This window comes from Pantherophis guttatus, chromosome 15, assembly GCF_059756535.1.
Source record: "Pantherophis guttatus breed Tessera chromosome 15, ASM5975653v1, whole genome shotgun sequence".
Taxonomy (NCBI): Eukaryota; Metazoa; Chordata; class Lepidosauria; order Squamata; family Colubridae; genus Pantherophis; species Pantherophis guttatus.
This window is the reverse complement of record NC_142077.1, coordinates 3,759,042-3,781,297: the sequence shown is the minus strand read 5'-3', so window position 1 is coordinate 3,781,297 and position 22,256 is coordinate 3,759,042. Positions and strand designations below refer to the sequence as shown.

Below are 22,256 nucleotides of genomic sequence, written 5' to 3'. Positions count from 1 at the left end.
AAAAAAACAACTAGGACCGTTTTTCACAATTTATGACTTTTACAGCAATCCTCCTGGCCACGTGATCGAAATTCAGATACTTGGCAATCTGAATTCATACTTACGACCGTTGCGGTTTTCCGGGGGGGGTCAGGCGATCGCCCTTTTGCGACCTTTGGACAAAGCCAGATTCACCGAACAACTGTGTGTTTGTATGTGATTCCCTGAACAAAAAATTGTTATTATTCTTAGATGGAATCAACCTACTTCATCTCCGCTTCCCTGATTCCTGCCGCACCCTTCCACCCGTAGCAAAATGAGCGGGCCGAAGCTCACATGTGCGGTGTTATTTTTCCCCCCCAGCAGCCGTCTTTCTGCTATGCAAAAATACGCTCCTTTCCCATTTGCCTCCTCTTCCCAAACCTGCTTAAAATCTGTTTTGGAAAGCCAACGAGCGACTGGTATTCCACCAATGAATGAGGATATATTTATTATTTATTATAATTTAGTATTAAACCATCAGCAGGAGGAATTCCATAGGAGGAAGGGGTTCTGCCCTGGTGACAGGGTTGGCTCCTGGGGGTTCGTGAGAACCTCTAGCTAAGATTCAAATCCCACTCCTGGCTGGCCCCGCCCACCCAGGAGTCCCCACGCGGCCCATTTTGGATGCAGGTAAGTGCAGGCTGCGCATGGCCATGGTGGACATGGCCTAGTCAGCCTCCTGCACCAGGAGGAGTGGTGTTTTTGCCCTCCCCAGGCTCCAAAGGCTTTTCTCGAGCCTCCAGTGCTCTGTCGGGAAACGGAAGGCGTCCATGAGGCGACACAGCAGATTGACAACAGCTCTTTATTAACCATTGGCTAACGCAACTCCAATAACCGGCAAAAAAACCATAGTGTCTGACAGCTCTTATATAGTCGCTGTCAGACTGCTCTAACCAATCAAACAACACACAACTCCCGCGCGTGCAATGTAGCATCGTTTCGGCCAATGGGAGGGAACCTATTATCGTCAGGGAAACGTGCTGAACGTAACATCCAGGAGGGCGAAAACAGCCTCCCCAGGCTCCGGAGGCCCTCCGGAGGCCTTCCCGAACTTCTGGTAGGCCCGTTTTTCGCCCTCCTTGAGCCTCCGCACATGCCCTGCACTTACCTGCATCCAAAACGGGCCGTGTGGGGTCTCCTGGGAGGGGTCGGCAGGGCGGAGCCAGCCAGGAATGGGATTTGGGGGTTCTCTGAATTGCACAGTATCTTAGCTAGAGGTTCTCCCGAACCCCTGCGAACCCCTGCGAACCCCCAGGAGCCCACCCCTGATCTGGGTGTAGGAAATCTAGTTTGACTCTACGGCCGTGGCTTATTCTACCCAAAACCACAAACAAGACGGATTTTGATAGATCTTGCTTCTGAATTTTCAATCCCAGCTTCGCAACGGAGACCCCCTGAATGATCCTCGCGCTTTCCCCGTACGAAGCCCCAGTGCCAATATTTGGATAATATTTTGCGAGCCTTCTGCTTTCTAAGCGATCCTTCAGCAATGACGAGATCTGCAAAGCAACAACTTTAGGGAGAGGTCAGAGAACATGTGACCATTACAGAGATCACGTATTCTCAGCACGTGAGGTTTCCCTCTTGGGTTTTATTGACTGAATTCTTGTCAATATTCTTCTGTTATTAGAGAAGAGAGGAAGGAGTGATAGGTTCAGGGCCTCTGGTTACATCCTTAAGTTCCTCCTTTTCTCTTTCGGCTTGAATATTTCTGCTGAAAACATGAGAAGCGATTTTCAATATCACTCGAAAAATCAGATAATTTTAGCCGCTCAGTTTTCTTTTCGAATAAGATTCTTCCTCCAAGGGCCATAACCTCCTTCCCCTCCTCCTCCTCTTCTCCTCCTCCTCCTCCTCCTTCTTCTCCTTCTCCTTCTCCTTCTCCTTCTTCTCCTTCTCCTCCTCTCCCCCCCACTCCTCCTCTTCTTCTTCTTCTTCTTCTTCTTCTTCTTCTTCTTCTTCTTCTTCTTCTTCTTCTCCTTCTCCTTCTTCTCCTTTTCCTCCTCCACCTTCTCCTCCTCCTCCTCCTCCTTCTCCTTCGTGCCCCAACTTTCACCTATCAACCTGTGAAATCAAAAGAATCATTTGAGTATAAGGGTGGAAAAGACGGATATATCGTATTACACATTGCAAAGCGTGACCTCAACAGCAAAACATTCCATGTTGTTTTTCTCACTGTTTCGTTCCATCCTTCATATATATATATGTGTGTGTGTGTGTGTTTTCTTTCCTTTTCATAGGGTTTATGTGTATTTCTCTTTAGCGTAGCATAGCGTAGCGTTCCTTTACCTAGGAAGAATCTGGCTAAAGAGAAATACATACATACATACATACATACATACATACATACATACATACATTCTGAGGTTTTCGCGGGTGTTTGTATGTAGGTCTTTGATTATTCAGGTTTTCTCCTGCGTAAAATTGGAAGTGTCTTGGCGACGTTTCGACGAAGTCTCATTCGCAAACTCCACTCCTTTCTAGCACTGATGATGTTACCTAGTTGGGTAATGAAACGTCTGCAAGAAAACAACCAAGCCCAGAGAGCATCAAGGACCCCTCGTTTCAACCCCATTTTGTTCCTGAACCTAAAATCTGGTCTCTTTTTGCAAAAAAAAAACCAACAACCCTCCGGAGGCTTGGGAGCAGCCCAAATCGAATATACTGGCCCATCTCTATACATCCCACTGAAAGCCAAAATTGCCATCTCTAACCCATCGTCGTCCGGGGCTTCCTGCCCTAAAATAATCTACGATTTAGGTCTTCTCTCTGTTCGCACATTGTTGGCAGCCGAGCTAAAAAAAGCAACAAGCTGCATTATAGCGTAGGCTGAGGCAGCAGCATAAATATATATATATTTCTCTCTCTTGCCGATTTCTCTAAGATGCTGGATTTACCCCCTGCTTTAACTGATCACCCGCTTACAAATGACAGTCGAATCACTTCCCAAACGGACAGGACTCCATGCTTAAGAGTGGCCGAAAGTGTCTCCGTTTTTATTTTCTTTATTAAACGGGTTACATCGCCGACCACAAAAACCTCTTGGCCGTATACAGTAAAAACATGCCCCTCCCTCACCCCAACAGGCTCGTAGAAGTCCCAATAAAGAAGAATGTTTGTACGTAGTTTCGGGGGGTGAAGGAATATATCATAAGTAGAATTGTAGAACGTCACTCTGAAAAAATGCTTAAGAAGAAATTACACTCTTTTTGTGTATATGTTGTATAAATGTTTGTTGTGTATATAATTTTAATATTTATATTCAATAAAAACTACTTTTTTAAAAAAAAAAAAAGAAGAAGAATGTTTGTACGTAGCTCGGGGGTTGAAATGAGGGGTCCTTGGGTCTCTCCGAGCTTGGTGGGCTCCTGGCAGATGTTTCGCGACCCAACTAAGTAACATCATCAGGAGGAAGAGAGAAGAAGGAGGAGGAAAAGGTGGAAGTGGACTGTGGGGTCCCTGTTGCTTTCTGAGCTTGGTTGTTTACTCGCCGACGTTTCATTACCCAAAGTAGGTAACATCATCAGTGCTAGCGTAGGAGTCCTTTGAGGATCTAATTCCATCTCAATCGGCAGGGGAGCAGCGTTTGGCTAGAGGCCCTCCCAAAACACCTGGGGCTCCAGAAATTGGGATGTTTCCACGCAACCACACGCCAGAGCCAACGTGCGAACTTCCCCTAAGGTGCCGGGCCTTTCCCTGAGGCCAGGCGCGTGTAAACAGTTTCATAATACAGCACGGCCTTCGGCTGAAAAGTTTGCGCGCCCTCGCAATGGGATTCGTTAAAAGGAGACCTTATTAAAAAGAAGTCTCGGTTTAATTGGGAATAGATGGTTTTACAAAGGGATTACAAGCTTAAGACTATTCGTTTAACGACCGTGTGAAGTTACAATGGCGCTGGGGGGGGCGGAAAAAAAACCTGGCGGCCAATGTTCACGCTTACGACCGTCGCATCCCCTCAAAAAAATTGGGTCCTTGGCAACCAATCTTTATTGACGGAGTCCCTGAAGCTGCCCTCTGCTGCCTTCCCAGCCAGCTTCCAACAAGCAAAGCCAGTGAGGGAAGCTGGATTCGCTTAATCACCACATAACTCGCTTAACAACTGCGAAAAAGGCGATAAAAATTACTTAACCACTGCCTCGCTTAGTAATTGTTAGTAAATCGCTTAGTAAACTAGTTAAAGATGAGTCAGCCGTGTGCGGCAGCAGCCAAAAAAGCCAATGCAATCCTAAATTGCATTAACAGAGGGATACAATCAAGATCAAGGGAGGCACTAATACCACTCTACAAAGCCTTAGTAAAGCCATACCTAGAGTATTGCATCCAGTTTTGGTTGCCATAATGTAAAAAAAGAGGTTGAGACTCTAGAAAGAGTGCAGAGAAGAGCAACTAAGAGGATGAGGGGACTGGAGGCTCAAAGATACGATGAACGGTTGCAGGAACTGGGCCTGGCTGGTCTAGTGAAGAGAAGGACCAGGGGAGACAGGAGAGCATCTTCCAATACTTGAGGGGCTGCCCCAAAGAGGAGGAAGGGGGTCAAGCTATTCTCCAAAGCCCCCGAAGGCCAGACAAGGAATAATGGATGGAAACTGATCATGGAGAGATTCAACCTGGAAATAAGGAGAAATTTCCTGACAGTGAGAACAATCAGCCAACGGAAGAGAAGTTGCCTTCAGAAGTTGTGGGAGCTTCATCCCTGGAGTCTTTCAAGAAGAGACTGGACTGCCATCTTTCAAAATGGTGTAGGGCCTCCTGCTTGGGCGGGGGGTTAGACTAGATGACCTTCAAGGCCCCTTCCAACTTTGATAATCTGTATCTGTATCTAACGGGAATCCTGATCCTGCTTGCGGACATAAGTAGAGGACCGCCGATGAATTATTCCAGTCTAAGCTAATAATAACACCTCTGTAAAGGGTTGAGGTGGCCCCATTAAACCAGAAACGGGGCCCTCGGTGGCCTCCTATCTGTCCCACGCAATTACAAACAGATTTCTTTCGCTTCCCCGTCCTCCCCCCTTTATTTTATTTTTTTTTGGATCTGATGAAGAGGCTTCAAATTTCGGATAGATTTTGGAAGATGACCCAGCAGGCGCGATCTTGCGAAGCACAACGGATTCGCCGGCAAAGCAGCACTGCAGAATTTCTTGGCACTTTTTTTTAAAAGCGCTGGCGTCATGTTATTTATTATTTATCGCCCCTTAGCAGCGGGAGTACGCTCAAAGGGCCCGGGGGGGGGTGAGCTATTCTCTTTCTCTCTCTCTCTCTCTCTCTCTCTCTCTTTTTTTAAAAAAAATATTTATTTATTTATTTATTTATTGTTTCCTTTTGCAGAGTGGATGGTGGAGAGGCCTTCATCAGAGGTCTGCGACCTGCAAGGTCTCTGTGCTTTAATTTCCTTGCTTAGAATAAGAAGTGGGGGGGGGCAGCGCTGAGGGAGGCGGCTAGATCCAACCAGGATCCAACCGGGAATTTGGCGCCACCAAGTGGCCGAAGTGGTCAATGTGGGAACTTTTGCAAATACAGATATTACGGTAGCTCTCCTCCATCCTGCCTTGGAAGTGACTTTTACCAGTTCAGAAGCTAAGCTACCGTGTTTCCCCCAAAAATAAGACCCTGTCTTATTTTTGTTTTTTTTTGAACCGCCGAAATAAGCGCTTGGTCTTGTTTTCGGGGAGGTCGTATTATTTTGGAGCAAGACGGGTCTCCTCTTGCTGTCTTACCTGATGTCCAGATCTGCGTTTAAATATTTTCAGGGAGGGCTTATTTTCGGAGGGGGGAGGCTTATTTTAGCACATGCGCTCAAAAGCCCGATTGGGCTTATTATCAGGGGAGGTCTTATTTTCGGGGAAACAGGGTAGTAGCCTTAGACAGCCTGTTTCTCGTAAAACCCACAAGGAGGAGGTTTGCATAAGACTCTAACTCAGTGGTGATTTCAACCATCCTAGCACCCGGTCCGTTGGGGGGGGGGTAGAGAGGGGCTTCAACTGAATAGGGCCTGTGTGCCCCTAGAAGGCTAGCTGGGAGAAAGAAACGGGAGGTGGGGAGAGGAGCAGAAGGGGAAGTATAAAGGGAAGGGAAGGAAGGGAAGATAAGGTAAAGAGACAGGAGGGAAGGGAAGGGAAGAAGAGAGAGAAGAGGAAGGGGAAAAGAGAAGAAAAGAGGGAAGGGAGAGGAGGGGTGGGGAAGGTGAGGTGAAGGAAAGGAAAAGAGGAAGAAGGAAGGGAAAGGAAGGGAAGGGAAAGGAAGAGGGAGGGAGGGAGAGAGGGAGGAAAGAAGGAGGGGGGAGGGAGGGAGGAGGGGGAAGGGAAGAGGGAGGGAGAAAAGGAGGGAGGGAGGAAGGAAAGGGAAGGAAAGGAAAGGAGGAAGAGGGAAGGAAAGGAGAGGAAAGGAAAGGAGGAAGAAGGAAGGGAAAGGTAGGGAAGGGAAAGGAAGAGGGAGGGAAAGAGGGAGGAAAGAAGGAGGGAGGGAGGAGGGAGGAAGGGAAGCGAAGGGAAGGGAAGAGGGAAAGAGGGAGGGAGGAAAGAAGGAAGGAGGGAGGAAGGAAAGGAAAAGAAAGGAAAGGAGGAAGAAGGAATGGAAAGGAAGGGAAGGGAAAGGAAGAGGGAAGGAGGGAGGGAGAAGGGAGGGAAGAGAGAGGGAGAGAGGAAAGAAGGACAGAGGGAGGAAGGACAGGAAAGGAAAGGAGGAAGAGGGAAGGGAAGGAAAAGAAAAGAAAAGAGAAAAGAAAAGAAAAACAAAACGGGACAATGGATATCTAATACCATACTAATACCTAGGCTTCTCATGCCATCAAGGTCAAGGATGCAGAAAGTTTGGCTGGTGCAGAGAAAAACTGGCAGGCGCCTGGAAGCACCTTGTCCGACTAACAAATGTTTATTCCGAGACAGGTGCTTCCGTGCGAAAGGAGTCTAGACGAGACTAACAGACCCCTTTTCTCCTAGTCATTGGGTAATAAATAAAAAATAAACCCAAATAACATAGCCTTCCTGGAAGCGTGTTTCTCACAGGTTTCATCCACGAGAAACCATTTTTAAAAAAAAAAAAAAAATTCTCCTGCAACCCTGCTTGGAATCAAGAGATGCCTTGTTGCCTCTTCCTGGGCTAACTTGGGAGATGCCTTCCTTCCCCGTCGCCGATGATGAATTCTCCCCCACTTTGCCTTCCTCCCGAAGCCTCACCCAAGGCAGAGAACACAGACCAAGGCTCTCGCCAGCATCGCAAGATCCCTGCGTTGCAAAAAATAAAAATAAAAAATAAAAATAAAATAAATTGCTCCGGGAAGATGCTGCAGTGTTAAAACTGTCTGGTGGTGCAATGAGGTGGGGTGGGGGGATTTGATCCGCTGGATTGCTGGCGGCATTTTCTGCCGTAAACAGGATTGATTACCTCCTGTTCCCAAGGGAGGAGCCTGCCTGCCTTGGCATCTTAGCTTATTTTTGCTGCGCTCGACAAAAAAAAAAACAAAAAAAACAGGGGGAAGGTGTTTCTGTTGCATCAGACGGAGGAGGAGGGGGGGAAAAAAGGAAAGCCCCCAAGTCCCCAAAGGGGATGCACGATGCAGATCGGAGGAGGATTTGCATCATTGGTTGCAAGGAAGCTTTCTCCGGTTTTGCAGGGGACTTGCAGGCCAGAAAGCGTCGAGGCCTCGAACAGAAATTTGTCGTTTTTTTTTTTTCAAAAGCACAACTCGCCAACTTTGAGGCAGGGGTGAAATATTACTTACCTTCCTTACCGGTTCGGAAGCGCAAGGCGACGGAAAGCAAACTGGGAGAAGTTTAAAGTAGAATTGGGGTCCCCAACCCCTGTTGCCTCCAGAGGCTGTGGGGGCTCCATCACTGGAGGTCTTTAAGAAGAGATTGGATAACTATTTGGAGAATGGTTGAAAAACCATACGAAGAATGGTTGCAGGAACTGGGGATGTCTAGTTTGATGAAGAGAAGGACTAGGGGAGACATGATAGCAGGGTTCCGATATCTCAGGGGCTGCCCCAAAGAAGAGGGAGTCAAGCTATTCTCCAAAGCACCAAAGAAGACAGGACAAGAAGCGATGGGTGGAAACTAATCAAGGAGAAAAGCAACTTAGAATTAAGGAGGAATTTCCTGTCAAATGAGAACAATTCATCCGTGGAACTGCTTGCCACCAGAAGTTGTGGATGCTCCAACACTGGAAGTTTTTAAGAAGAGGCTGGATAACCATTTGTCTGAAATGGTGTAGGGCAGGGGTCTGCAACTTTTAAATACTCAAAGAGCCATTTTCCCACAGAAAAGAAAACACCGGGAGCCACAAAACCTGGGTGGGCGTGGCCAACTCGATGTCACTCACTTCTACCAGTCACATGACCCCCCCCTAGCCACGCCTACCCAGCCGGTCATTAGGGCAGAGAACCAGTTGTTAAAAAACACCGGGAACCACAAAATCCTTTTGACATCTCTCTCTCCCCCTCCCTCTCCCCCTCTCTCTGTCTCTCTCTCCCCCTCTCTCTCTATCTCTCTATGTCTCTCTCTCCTTCTCTCTCTATGTCTCTCTCTGTCTCTCTCTGCCCCTCTCTCTATATCTCTCTGTCTCTCTCTCCCTCTCTCTGTATCTCTCTATGTCTCTCTCCCTCTCTCGCCCCTCTCTCTCTGTCTCCCTCTCTCTCTGTATCTCTTTCTCCACCTCACTCTCTCTCTCCACCTCTCTCCCTCTCTCTGTATCTCTCTATGTCTCTCTCTGCCCCTCTCTCTATATCTGTCTCTCTCTCCCTCTCTCCCTCTCTCTCTGTATCTCTCTATGTCTCTCTCTCCCTCTCGCCCCTCTCCCTCTCTCTCTGTATCTCTCTCCCCCTCTCTCTGTATCTCTCTCCCCCTCTCTCTGTCTCTCTCTCCCTCTCTCTCTGTATCTCTCTCTCTACCTTCTCTGTATCTTTCTCCACCTCTCTCTCTCTCTCTCCACCTCTCTCCCTCTCTCTGTATCTCTCTATGTCTCTCTCTCCCTCTCTTGCCCCTCTCTCCCTCTCTCTCTCCACCTCTCTCTGTATCTCTCTGTCTCTCTCGCCCCTCTTTCCCTCTCTCTCTGTATCTCTCTGTCTCTGTCCTGGCCGCTTCTCCATCCCCCACCATCGCCCTTACCTCTCCCAGGAGTGACTGGGAGGGGAGGCCGAGAGGTGGAGGCAGCCAGTGGTGGGATCACCTGACAGGGAGCCACAGCAGAGGGCCCAAAGAGCCACATGTGGCTCCAGAGCCACAGGTTGCTCACCCCTGCTCTAGGATTTCCTGCCTCAGCAGGGGGTTGGACTAGAAGACCTCCAAGGCCCCTTTCAGCCTTGTTATTCTGTTATTCCATCGTGTTGACGATTACAACTCGGTTGAAATTTTTTTTAGAAGCCGACAGTTCTCTAGCGAAAGTCTGGAGGGATCAAATCTATCGATCCCGGGGCCGGGGCAGGCAAACGCCTTCCATCTTTGCAATCCTCTCTTGCATGATCACGGTCTCTGATCCTCTAAACCAGCATCCAGACTGGAACATAACAAACCCGCGGGGGAATCGCAAGAGGCGGCGGATCAGAAAGGCAAAAGCTGTCCCTGCCAACACGCAGCCAGAAGGGAAACGCTTTTAAGCTTGAGTGTTTACATGCCTCCGACTTCGGCTGCAAACTCCCTGGAAATCTGATTTTAGAAGGACCGGTGTTTCTTGCAAGGATCCTTGGATGCTCCCTTTGCAAAGAGGGGACCCCGAATAACCGGGGGGGGGGGGAGAGTTTTATAAAAGTCGAAGGCTGAAAGGTGGCAAAACGTAGGGAACTGATTGGCTGTTGTGGCCCACCAGAAGTAGCAGATTCGGACAGTGAGGAGGTTGGGGAGGAACATGGGCCAGTCCTGGAGTCTGGGGAAGGCTCTGATGAGGGCTCTGCGTCGGAGGCAGAGAGGGGGCCAGGGCCGTCTGATAGTTGTCAGCTGCCTTCGGAGTCGGACATCAGTGAGGCAGACGAACAGCTTGAGCCTGTTCCCAGTGTGAGCTGCCAGGAGAAGAGAACAGCTAAGGAACAAGGGTCGACTCAGGAGTAAAGCCACAGGTGGACGGCGAATGGCCCCTCCCAGAGGGAATTAAAAAGGAGCGAAAGGGGAGTGGAGTTTGCAGGAGACAATTAGTTCGCTTAATTGGTTTGTGACTCTCCGAGACTCCTTGCCAAGTTTTGAAGATATCGGCCTGGCAGCTCTCCAAGCCAGATAAGGTCTGTGACTGTCAATTCTCCCTTGAAAGACTTCGCTGGAGGTGAATGAGAGGAATTCACGGTCACTTAATAAAAAGGGGATTTTGTCGGGACAAGGAGTCCGCTTCGTGCTCTGGGGAAGCCTAGGTCAGAACATTGGCTGGCCAGTTTGGGAAAGCTGAGCAGATCCTTTATGTTCTCCGCCACGCAGCCTCTCCTCTGAAGGGGACGGCAGAGAGGAGATGATATGAGGCCGTTGGGTGCTCCCTCCCCCTTCCTCGCCGCTAAACGAGCCTGCCTGCCTGCCTGCCAGGCTTCCCAGCCACCCGAAAATGAGCATCGCCAACCAGCTAGAAGAGAAAGCAGGGAGACCACAGGCGTAGAATACCAGAGCCAGCACGAGAGCTATTTTTAGAACCTGGCAAATCAGATGAATGCACACGTGTCTCCCCCCACATTTGTGCCAGCCGATGCCATTGGGTTCAGCCCCTCCCTCGGCAGAGAGAGCCGCACGGGGAAGGGCCTTACGGAGGAGGTAGGGTGGCCTACGGGACGGAGCTGAGGGTAGGAGGTGGGGTCACTCCCAAAGCTTCCCTTCTTCTCCTCCTCCTCCTCCCGCTCCTCCCTCTACTCTTCTTTCTTCTTCTCCTTCTCCTTCTCCTTCTCCTTCTTCTTCTTTTCTTCTTCTTCTTCTCCTCCTCCTCCTCCTCCTCCTCCTCCTCCCATCCCTTTCTTCTTCTTCTTCTCCTCCTCCTCCTCCTCCTCCTCCTCCTTCTCCTTCCCCTATCCCTTTCTTCTTCTTCTTCTTCTTCTTCTTCTTCTTCTTCTTCTTCTTCTTCTTCTTCTTCTTCTTCTTCTTCTTCTTCTCCTTCTCCTTCTCCTTCTCCTTCTCCTTCTCCTTCTCCTTCTCAATTTTTCAAATTTTGTTTGGAAGATTACAATACAAAGTCTCAAAGGAAAAAAAAAAAAAGAGGCCAAAGAAAAGACCCTTAAGCAAAAACTGGACGGGAACATTTTTTTTAAAAAAAAATGTGAATTAAAAAAAAGAACGAAAAAACATGTATTCTCCCCGCTACTTGAACACGGACAAATCTATTGCAACGATAATAGATTGCCAAAGCAGGCCCCACATGTATAAGATTCCCCGTCTATTTGCAACCCAACCGACCACGTCATACGTTACATATATGAAAGAAAAATAAGCTCACAGGTTAAAGGAAAAACACAGGTCAATGTGTTTTAAGGAGCCACATTTCTTCTTTGGAGAGAAGGCAAAACGGCTTATTCGGAGAACATCCCTAGAACATCAGCCAAGATATTAGAAACAAGTCAGAATTTGCAGTTCGAATCCCTAGTACAGGTCTCCTTGGTTGGACTAGATGACCTCCAAAGTCCCTTCGAACTCTGTCACTGTTACATTTCCATATTGCTTGGCATTTTCTCACTCAAGGGAGTAACCAGGCCAAAACAAAAAACAAAAAAAGAAGAGAGATTGTTAATACAGTTAGGTAGCCCTCGACTTACGACCCCAACTGAGCCCAACATTGATGTTGCTAAGCGAGACAGTTGTTAAGCCAACGTTGCTCCCTTTTACGACCTTTCTTGCCACAGTCGTTAAGCGAATCGCTGTCATGTTAGTAAGCCGGTCATTAAGCGAATCTGGCTTCCCTACCGACACCGCAAAAAAAAGTGACTCGATGACCGTTTTTCGCCCCTACGACCGTTGCAGCATCCCCAGCAGTCACGTGATCCAAATTCAGACGGCTGACTCGTACTTGTGACCGATGCGGTGTCCCAAGGTCACGTGATTCCCGTTTTGCGACCTTCGGACGAGCGGTGTCGACGGAAGAAGCCAGATTCGCGTCGTACACCAATGGGTTGCTAACTTATCCGCTGCAGGGATTCGGGTGAACGACTGTGTCAAGGACGGTCGTAAAACGGGGCAACAAACCTCCCTTAAGAAGTGTCTTGCTCAACAACAGAAATGCTGGGCTCTGTGGTGGTCATAAATCGAAGTACCTGTTTTGCTGGCTTTGCCAGGACATTTGAAAGAAATCAAGCCAATATATATATATATATATTTACCAGGGTTATTTTGTCACTTCCAGCCCACTTGGGGTGATATTCGAAATACACTTGCTCCGAAGAGATATCCTTATTTGGTGCGTGGTTAATGGGGTCGGGGGCCCCAGGGACACTCTCGCTATTTGGCGTGGGGTTCTGCAGCTCACTCTGGTTTAGAGACAAGAACAGGTGGCCGGCTGACGGTCGTCGTATCGTTTCGTTTTGTCGCTTCGGCCATTAAAGAAGCCCAACTCTTTTTTTTTGCAATCTGTTTTTTTTGGGGGGTGGGGTGGAGTGAGGGAGAGATCTCGATGGCAGGCGTTTCAAAAGGAAATCAGTTCTCTGTTTAATTTTGGCCTCCGTTGTTCTGAGGGTCTCCGCTTTGGCTGGAAAACTCCGGATGAGAGAAATTAACCGCGCTTCACTTTAAAACAGGAGCAGGTGGCTTTAGAATAGAATAGAATAGAATAGAATAGAGAATAGAGAATAGAACAGAACAGAACAGAACAGAACAGAACAGAATAGAATATTGGAATGGAATAGAATAGAATAGAATAGAATAGAATAGAATAGAATAGAATAGAATAGAATAGAGAGTGGAGTGGAATGGAGTAGAGTAGAGTAGAGTAGAGTAGAGTAGAGTAGAGTAGAGTAGAGAATAGAATAGAATAGAATAGAATAGAATAGAATAGAATAGAATAGAGAATAGAACAGAACAGAACAGAACAGAACAGAACAGAATAGAATATTGGAATGGAATAGAATAGAATAGAATAGAATAGAATAGAATAGAATAGAATAGAATAGAGAATAGAGAATAGAATAGAGAGTGGAGTGGAATGGAGTAGAGTAGAGTAGAGTAGAGTAGAGAATAGAATAGAATAGAATAGAATAGAATAGAAATAGAATAGAATAGAATAGAATAGAATAGAATAGAATAGAATAGAATAGAATAGAATAGAATAGAATAGAGAGTGGAGTGGAATGGAGTAGAGTAGAGTAGAGTAGAGTAGAGTAGAGTAGAGAATAGAATAGAATAGAATAGAATAGAATAGAATAGAATAGAATAGAATAGAATAGAATAGAATAGAGAGTGGAGTGGAGTGGAGTGGAGTGGAGTGGAGTGGAGTAGAGTAGAGTAGAGTAGAGTAGAGAATAGAATAGAATAGAATAGAGAGTGGAGTGGAGTGGAGTGGAGTGGAGTGGAGTGGAGTGGAGTGGAGTGGAGTGGAGTAGAGTAGAGAATAGAATAGAATAGAATAGAGAGTGGAGTGGAGTGGAGTGGAGTGGAGTGGAGTGGAGTAGAGTAGAGTAGAGTAGAGAATAGAATAGAATAGAATAGAATAGAATAGAATAGAACAGAATAGAACAGAATAGAACAGAATAGAGAATAGAGAATAGAGAATCGAGAATCGAGAATCGAGAATCGAGAATCGAATAGAATCGAATAGAATCGAATAGAATCGAATAGAATAGAATAATTGGAATTGGAAATGAAAAGGTGAGAAGGGAGGGAGGGAGAAAGGAAGGAAGGGAGGGAGGAAATGGAAATGAGAAGAATAGAAGGTAGGAAGGGTGGGAGTGAAGAAGGAAATGGAAATGAGAAGGAAGGAAGGGAGGGAGGGAGGGAGAAAGGAAACAGAAATGAGAAGGAAGGGAGGGAGGGTGGGAGGGAGGGAGAAGAAATGGAAATGAAAAGGTGAGGAGGGAGGGAGGGAGAAAGGAAGGAAGGGAGGGAGGAAATGGAAATGAGAAAGTGGGAAGGGAGGAAGGGAGGGAGAGAGAGAGGGAGGGAGAAAGGAAATGGAAATGAGAAGAAGGGAAGGGAGGGAGGGAGGGGGAAAGGAAGGAAGGGAAGAAGGAAATGGAAATGAGAAGGGAGGGAGGAAGGCAGGGAGGGAGGGAGGGAGAAAATGGAAATGAAAAGGTGAGAAGGAAGGGAGGGAGGGAGAAAGGAAGGAAGGAAGGGAGGAAATGGAAATGAGAAGGTGGGAAGGAAGGAAGAAAGGGAGGGAAGAAGGAAGTGGAAATCAGAAGGTGGGAAGAAAGGAAGGAAGGAAGGAAGGAAGGAAGGAAGGAAGGAAGGAAGGAAGGAATTTTGACAGCTGCCCAGAGAGCCCCAGTTCCTCCCCCGCCCCAAGCAAAGCAGATGCACCATTTCAATGCAAGACTCTCTACCCTCTTCACGTCTTAGCAGGGGCATTAAGACCAAATTCTTCCCCCATAAATAGGATCCTCCAGCTTTCATTCCCATAAAAGGCTCCCGAGATCCTTCCTCCCCTGGGGTTAAAAGCCTCCTGCACTCTCTCTCTCTTCTTAACTCTACAAATGAGTAGCTTCTCCATCGCTCCTGCCCGCATGTCCTACCTACCCCCATCACCAGTTAGTTGAAGGGCTCCAGCCCCGGGCGGAAAATACCAAGGAAATGGTAAGTTTCGAACCCAAGTTATCTCTGGAGAGGGACCTCAGGCTGCTCTGCTTGCGTGAAATTTGTGGGTCTTTAGTTTCCCGTTTGCTCGGTTTATATTTCCAAACAATTGGCAGATTTTCCTTTTTTTAAAAAATGAGATTTTTGTCCCTAAGTACGACAGCTGGAAGAGAAATGTCTGCAAAAAAATATTTCCCTTCATCCTTAGCCGGACGGCTGAATGGAGTTCTTTCGCCATACGATCCTCTTCGATTCTCTTATAAGAGAAACTCAGATAAATTTTATTCATCCCTTTGCCGAAGAAATTTCCTGATTTCCAAGCGTTGCTTCTCCCGAATGATCAGGTCGTACCATTTTGTGCCTCTGTCTGTATGCAAAGCTCCTCCGGTCCAGGGGTCTGAAAACTTGTTCGAGTTGACTTAACTTCATAGATTTTTATTATAACTTCGTGACCACCGTAAATGTTTGATTTGACACTACAAAAAAAAAAAAAGAGAGAGAGAGAGAGAGAGGAAAAGATGGCTAGTAAGGGAAAAGGCACAGGGAAGAACAGATTAAAAAAAAAAGTGGATTAAAAGATGGCTAGTAAGGGAAAAGGCGCAGGGAAGAAGGGATTAAAAAAAAAAGAAAAAGTGGATTAAAAATATTGCAGTTGTTTGGACAATGGATGGATATCAGCACGAATAAAAGAGTTTTAGAAGGGTGCATTCGAATTCTAAAAACAAAGAAAACCCACAAGAATTTAGCAAAAGTGGGGGGTGTGTGAAGTGATCGTTTTGCTGCTCCTAAATTTCAAATATATATATTTCCCTGCATTTTAGTATAAGGGGCATTCTGGTGTGTGAAGCACATATTTTTGTTTTTTAAAAAAGGCTCCTAATTTTTTTGCATAATGCAATCCCACCTCTTTTTGCATAATTCTCTTTTGATATCTATTTTACTTCCCCCTATTTCCAGGCAGGGCTGGGAATTACTGTATATTTCAGGTCACCTGGTCAATCAGTGGTGTGCTTCAAATTTTTTTACTACCGGTTCTGTGGGTGTCGCTTGGTGAGCGTGGCAGGAGAAAGATACTGTAAAATCTCCATTCCTTCCCCAATCCAGGGGAAGGATATTGCAAAATCTCCATTCCCTCCCCCATCCAGGGGAAGGATATTGCAAAATCTCCATTCCCACCCTACTCCTGGGGGAAGGTTACTGTAAAATCTCCATTCCCTCCCCACTCCAGGGGAAGGATACTGCAAAATCCCCATTTCCTCACGATCAAGGAATAATGGATGGAAACTGACCAAGGAGAGGTTCAACCTGGAAATAAGGAGAAATTTTCTGACTGTGAGAACAAACAACCCATGGAACAGAAGTTGTCTTCGGAAGTTGTGGGAGCTTCATCCCTGGAGGCTTTCAAGAAGAGACTGGGCTGCCCTCTGTCAGAAATGACGTAGGGTCTCCTACTTGGGTGGGGGGTTGGACTAGATGACCTCCAAGGTCCCTTCCAACTTCCGTTAATCTGTAACGTAATCTGTAATCCAGCATCTCAGACAACCCAAAATCTACACTGTCTGACTTAACGCTCACGCCCGCTTGCTTCCCGTCACAGGCAGAAATTCTGACGCCGGAGCAGATCACCGAATACAAAGGCATCTTTGAGATGTTTGACGAAGAGGGGAACGGCTTGGTGAAGACGGACGAGTTGGAAAGCCTCATGAGTTTGATCGGCATCAACCCCACCAAGAGAGACCTGGTCAACATGGCCAAGGATGTCGACAAAGACAGTAAGATGGCTGCCGTCCTAAAGGGTTGCCTTGGGTTCCAAAACAACCATTGGTGTCCTCCAGAATTTCGTGTCCTTCACGGTTCTCTAGATCCCTGTCTGTTAGAGCTTCTTTGCTAGGATTTTCAGGGGTTCCGTACGCAAGGACCCATCTTCCTGAGCCCTGCATATCCTTCTGTGGTTTCCTTCCCCCTCCCACAAGGAAAGACCTTCCTTCCTAGTTTCAGGAAATGGATTGCTTGTTTTTCTGGCTGATCTCCTTCCATTCCTGACGTTCTGACCTAGGCTTCCTTAGAAAGTATACAGCGCAATCTTAGTCCCGGCAAGCCTCTTTTATTCATTCGGCTGTGAATTATTGCCATTCACAGTCCAAAAGGCTCCTCAAACAGTCTTTCAAGGGAATGTTTATAAACACCCACCTTCTCTCCCTTGGAATTCTGCCAGAAAACTAATTGCTACACGCAAGGCAAGGCCAAACTTAGCACAGAGTCAAACAGAACTTTTCCACAGCTTTAACCGAACAGATGAACGAATTGCTTCCTGCAAAAGCTCACGTCCCGTTTGCTCCTCTTTTATGTCTTATGGGAGGGGCCAATCATCTCCAAGCCTTACTCCCAAGTCGGCCCTGTTTTCTTAATTGTTCTTGTCTTCTGGCAGCTCTCCGCATGCACACAATGGAAACAGGGCCCCGCTGTTCTTCTGCCTTGCTGATGTCAGACTCCGGAGACTCCGGAGGCAGCAAAGAACTACTTGGCCCTCTCTCTGCCTCCGACGCAGAGCCCTCGTCAGAGTCTTTCCCAGACTCCAGGACTGGCCCATGTTCCTCCCCAGCCTCCTCACTGTCCGAATCTGCTGCCAGCTCTGCTGGCCGCTGGCGGGCCGCAACCCTGATCACCTGAGTTGTATTTACAGCTTGACACAGCAACAACAGTCTGGCTGCAAACGAATGATTATGTAAATACTCAATTTCTTTTGGAAGAGGAAAATAAGTTTTTTTCCCCCCGCATTGTGACTTCTTTGAAGAAGTTTATGCAAATTTCATCTCATACAGAAGTTACTGGAAACTGTAGGGTGCGCTGAGCCCCTTCCACTTCCCCTTCCCTTCCTCGTCCCCGGTGCTGAAGGGGTACAAAAAATAGATGACTTGTTTAACGGCGTTAAAGAAAATGGGAACTTTGGATTTTAATATTAATTTTTTAAAAAACAAACAAACCAGAAATCACATTTGCAATAGGGCTCAAAGCCTTGCAGGCAGTTATTGGGGTGCAGATCTGCAGAAAGATTGATCGAACTGAGCACTGCTAACGTTATGCAGGATATTTTGTGGGATTCATGTTTAAAATCTCCTATGAGCAAAGCTCCACTCCTGGTGACTGTCTGTAACCCAAAGTTTATTATTGTGTTTTTCTGACGGGTTTCGTTTTCTTTTGCTCCCGGTTGACCCGCTCAAAATTTCCTGGTGGTCTCCCATCCTCATGATTTCTCTTCCTTTTTGAGGTGAGCCATAAACTGAGATCAGTCGTAACAGCCTTAAAGTAGGCTTAATATTCCTTTCTGTTCCATCTAAGGGATCTCTGGATGTTGCTAGTTACCCTCCTGCCTTCTTCTGAGTCCCCAAATCTTTGTGGGAAGACTCCGTCTCTGGCTGCAGAAAAAAAGATGACAGCCCCCCCCCAATAAAGTCAATTGGGAGCAAGTCTAGAATAGAATAACAGAGTTGGATGGGATCTTAGAGGTCTTCTAGTCCAACCCCCTTCTTAGGCAGGAAACTCTACACCACTTCAGACAAATAGTTATCCAACCTCTTCTTAAAAACTTCCAGTGTTGGAGCATTCACAACTTCTGGTGGCAAGTGGTTCCACTGATTAATTGTTCTCGTTTGATAGGAAATTTCTCCTTAGTTCTAAGTTGCTTCTCTCCTCGATTAGTTTTCACCCGTTGCTTCTTGTTCTGCATTCAGGTGCTTTGGAGAACAGCTTGACTCCCTCTTCTTTGGGGCAGCCCCTGAGATACTGGAAGACTGCTATCCTGTCTCTCCTAGTCCTTCTTTTCATTAAACTAGACATGCCCAGTTCCTGCAACCGTTCTTCATATGTTTTAGCCTCCAGTCCCCTAATCCTCTTCGTTGCTCTTCTCTGCACTCTTTCTAGAGTCTCCACATCTTTTTTTTTTATATCATGGTGACGAAAACTGCATGCTGAATTCCAAGTGTGGCCTTACCACGGCCTTATAACGTGGTCTTCACCCTTCACGTGAGCTGAAGAATCTATGAAGAATCTTTCTATGCAGATTTGACCACTTGTGGTCTCTTTTTTCCTCCAGAAAAAGGCACCTTCAACTGCGATGGGTTTCTGGTGTTGATGGGCATCTACCACGAGAAATCCAAAAACCAGGACGAGGAACTCCGAGCCGCCTTTAAAGTCTTCGACAAAGAACACAAGGGCTACATCGAGTGGGACACGCTCAAGTAAGCAGCCAAAAGGCCTGAGGTGGAGCCTCAGGATTATAAGGGGTTAATTCGAGCCTTCTCGTGTTTTTCTGCCCTTTTTAAAGATACGTATTGATGAACGCCGGAGAACCGCTGGACGAACATGAAGCTGAACTCATGATGAAGGAAGCCGACAAGGACGGGGATGGGACCATTGACTACGAAGGTATCGGAAGCATAATGGCGCAGTGGTTAGAGTGCGGTACTGCAGGCTACTTCAGCTGACTGCCGGCTGCCTGAAGTTTGGCAGTTCGAATCTCACCAGGCTCAAGGTTGACTCAGTCCTTCCGAGGTCGGTAAAACGAGGAGCCAGATTGTTGGGGGCCAAAGGCTGACTCTGTAAACCTTTTAGTGGGTAAAATGAATCCTTCCTTCCTTCCTTCCTTCCTTCCTTCCTTCCTTCCTTCCTTCCTTCCTTCCTTCCCTCCCTCCCTCCCTCCCAGTGATTAGAATGCAGTATTGCAGATTAACTCTGCCCAGTGCCAGCAGTTCAATCCTGACCGACTGGCTCAAGATTGACTTAGCCTTCCATCCTTCCCAGGTTGGTAAAACGAGGACCCAGATTGTTGACTCTGTAAACTGCTTAGAAAGGGGCCGTAAAAGCATTGTGAAGTGGTATATAAGTCTAAGTGCTATTCCTTCCTTCCTTTCTTCCTTCCTTTCCTTCCTTCCTTCCCTCCCAGTGGTTAGAATGCAGTATTGCAGGCTAACTCTGCCCACTGCCAGCAGTTCGATCCTGACTGACGGCTCAAGATTGACTCAGCCTTCCATCCTTCCGAGGTCGGTAAAACGAGGACCCAGATTGTTGGCGGCTGACTCTGTAAACCACTTAGAGGGGGGCTGTAAAAGCACCGTGAAGCGGTATATAAGTCTACGTGCGATTGCTATATTGCTATAATCCCTGGCTGACATCCGATGACGTGAGCCAAAAAAGTTGCCTTGAAGAACGTACAGTTTAAGACTCAGTTCTAGGTAAATTGAGATGGCACAATTATTTTAATTTATTGAAAAAGAGACTAATTTATTAAAAGCTCCCGGAATGGATAAAGACAATTCCTGGCCTGCAGGTCGACAGTCTAAAATGGTCTCGACACGAAAGGAAAGAGGATAGGGAGCGAGGAAAGGAAAGTGCTAATTCTGAACATTGAAAAGGTAACAGGGTTGGTAAATAAGAGATCAAGATCATATGGATACACGTGTGCAGTTTTCATGGCAATCATATGACAATATTGTGAAAGCAACTTCTCCCATCTCCCAGTTACAGTGGTTTAGAAATAAAAGCTCTTGCTTCTCCAAGCTGCCTGTCAGAATTATCTTCCTCTGGAAGAATTTAGATGCTGGCTTGTTATAGATTAAGATGCTGGTTTGTTGATTTAGATGCTGTCTTATTATACTGTTGAGAAACTGTTAATGCTGCACATTTGTTCCTCCATTTTAAACTTAGTTCCATCTTCCAGCGCCATCTTTGCACCTAGCTGGGCTGGTAGACTTAACTTTTAAAAATTAAGAGTCACAAACAAGTTACAGCATCTGCCTATGTTTGCCAGAAACAAGTTGATTAACTGCCTGTTTTATCTGATGCCAAAGATAGGAACAGTCTCCCCCACGAGATGTCTTGAAGGTTCAAATCCCAGAATTCTCCCACAGCCTGGTTAAAAAGCTGAGCATAAAAAGATGGAATTGGGAAATTATAGGGAAAGCCATGAAAGCAAACAGGCCCGCCATGCCTCCAATTGTCCACTAGACGGCGCCATCCGGATTAAAAACTGATTCACCTACTACAGCAAAATAAATTTATTTATTTTGCAATTAAACACATTGGCTTGAATTTTCACCTACTCTCTTATTCTGAGATTTCTTTGCCATTTGATTTCACGCTGCTTTTAACTTCTTTATTTTTTTTATTTTATTTTATACAATTTATATACCACCCTATTCCCGAAGGACTCAGGGAGATGAACAGGCACAAGATAAAAATACATCATACAAAAGTTAAAAAACCAATTAAAAGTACATTAAATAATTTTGGCCCAAAAAACGAATTTAAAAACACCCAATTTATATAAAACTAAAAGCAAATTAAAAGGGAGAGTCAAGCCAGGCCAGCCTGCTGGAATAAAAATGTTTTGAGGGCGCGGCGGAAAGTACGTAAATCTGGGATCCTCCGTATCTCCGGGGGGAGCTCATTCCAGTTGGTTAACGGTGTCAGTGGTGGGTTTCAAATTCTTTTACTACCGGTTCTGTGGGCGTGGCTTAGTGGGGGGGGGGAATGTGACTAGGTGGGCGTGGCCAACTTTTTTTTTTTTTTTTTAACTTTTAAAAGCATTTTTTCTACAACCTCTTTGGCCGAAGAGGTTGCAGAAAAAAAATGCTTTTCGAAGCCTTTGACGATCAGGCAACTCAGCTGGGATTATCAGAGGCTTTTAAAGGCATTTTTTTCCCCCTACAGCCTCTTCAGTCAAAGAGGTTGTAGAAAAAAATGCTTTTAAAAGCCTCTGATGATCCCAGCTGAGCCGCGCGATCATCAGAGGCTTTTTTTTTTAACTTTCAAAAGCATTTTTTCGGCTGAAAAGGTTGTATAAAAAATGCTTTTAAAAGTAAAAAAAAACAGCCTCTGATGATCATGCGGCTCAGCTGGGCATGTCGCTGTCAGAGAGAGAGAGAGACAGAGGCGGAGCCTGGGCCGTCTGTCAGCCCCCAGATGGAGAGTCAACAGCCCCCAGGTCTGGAGGTGGCTGATGAGGAAGAGGAGGAATAGCTGGGTCCAGTGCCTGATGTGCAGAAGGCAGAGGAGAGGAGAGCAGTGGAAATCTATGGGCCGGTCCTCGGGACGGAAAAGCCACCACTGCTAGCGAAGGCCCCACCTTAGTATCCTGTTAACGTGTTTAATGGCAAGGAAGGACAGACACGGGTTAAAAACAAAAAAGGAAATTTCTACCTTCTTGCTCTAGCTTTGTTTTTTCCTTCCTAGAATTTGTGGCCATGATGACTGGCGAATCCTTCAAACTGACTCAGTAAGACCTCCGAGAAACTTTTCGGTTTCATCTCTCCTATCTGCTTTCTCTTCCTCCTGCGATGTCACGGGGTGGCGGTAAAAGACCGTGGCAGAACCTGGACATCAAACAGCAACGCGTAAAGTCACAGCAAGAGTCTTGTGAAAGTTGTGAGAGGCATGAAACAAAACCTACTTGAGCCGAGACTACAGGATTTCAAACCTTTAGTAGCCACATTCGGACAGAATGTATTACCCTTGTTGAGTTTTTGTCAATAAAGCCTGTGTCACATTTAACACACAAGGT

General features: G+C 46.5%; 1 protein-coding gene and 1 long non-coding RNA gene across 2 annotated transcripts; one reads left to right on the top strand and one right to left on the bottom strand.

Moving 5' to 3' along the window:
* Positions 1-1,906: 1,906 nt before the first annotated feature.
* LOC148111854 (uncharacterized) lies at positions 1,907-22,068 on the bottom strand. The gene is made up of 2 exons (XR_015730064.1): positions 21,896-22,068; positions 1,907-2,085 (listed from the first exon to the last, which is right to left on the bottom strand). It is a non-coding gene; the product is annotated as an uncharacterized LOC148111854 (long non-coding RNA).
* Positions 14,429-22,246, top strand: CALML6 (calmodulin like 6). Its single transcript, XM_034434844.2, has 5 exons — positions 14,429-14,698; positions 16,296-16,470; positions 18,792-18,936; positions 19,023-19,123; positions 21,929-22,246. The coding sequence occupies exons 1-5, from the start codon at positions 14,696-14,698 to the stop codon at positions 21,973-21,975; spliced, it is 471 nt and encodes a 156-aa protein (XP_034290735.1). The 5' UTR covers positions 14,429-14,695; the 3' UTR covers positions 21,976-22,246.
* Positions 22,247-22,256: the final 10 nt, after the last annotated feature.

Coding starts and splice junctions, on each gene's coding strand:
- CALML6 (XM_034434844.2), top strand. Junction 16,471..18,791: donor CAAGGATGTCGACAAAGACA/GTAAGATGGCTG, acceptor TTTTTCCTCCAG/AAAAAGGCACCTTCAACTGC. Junction 19,124..21,928: donor TGGGACCATTGACTACGAAG/GTATCGGAAGCA, acceptor TTTCCTTCCTAG/AATTTGTGGCCATGATGACT.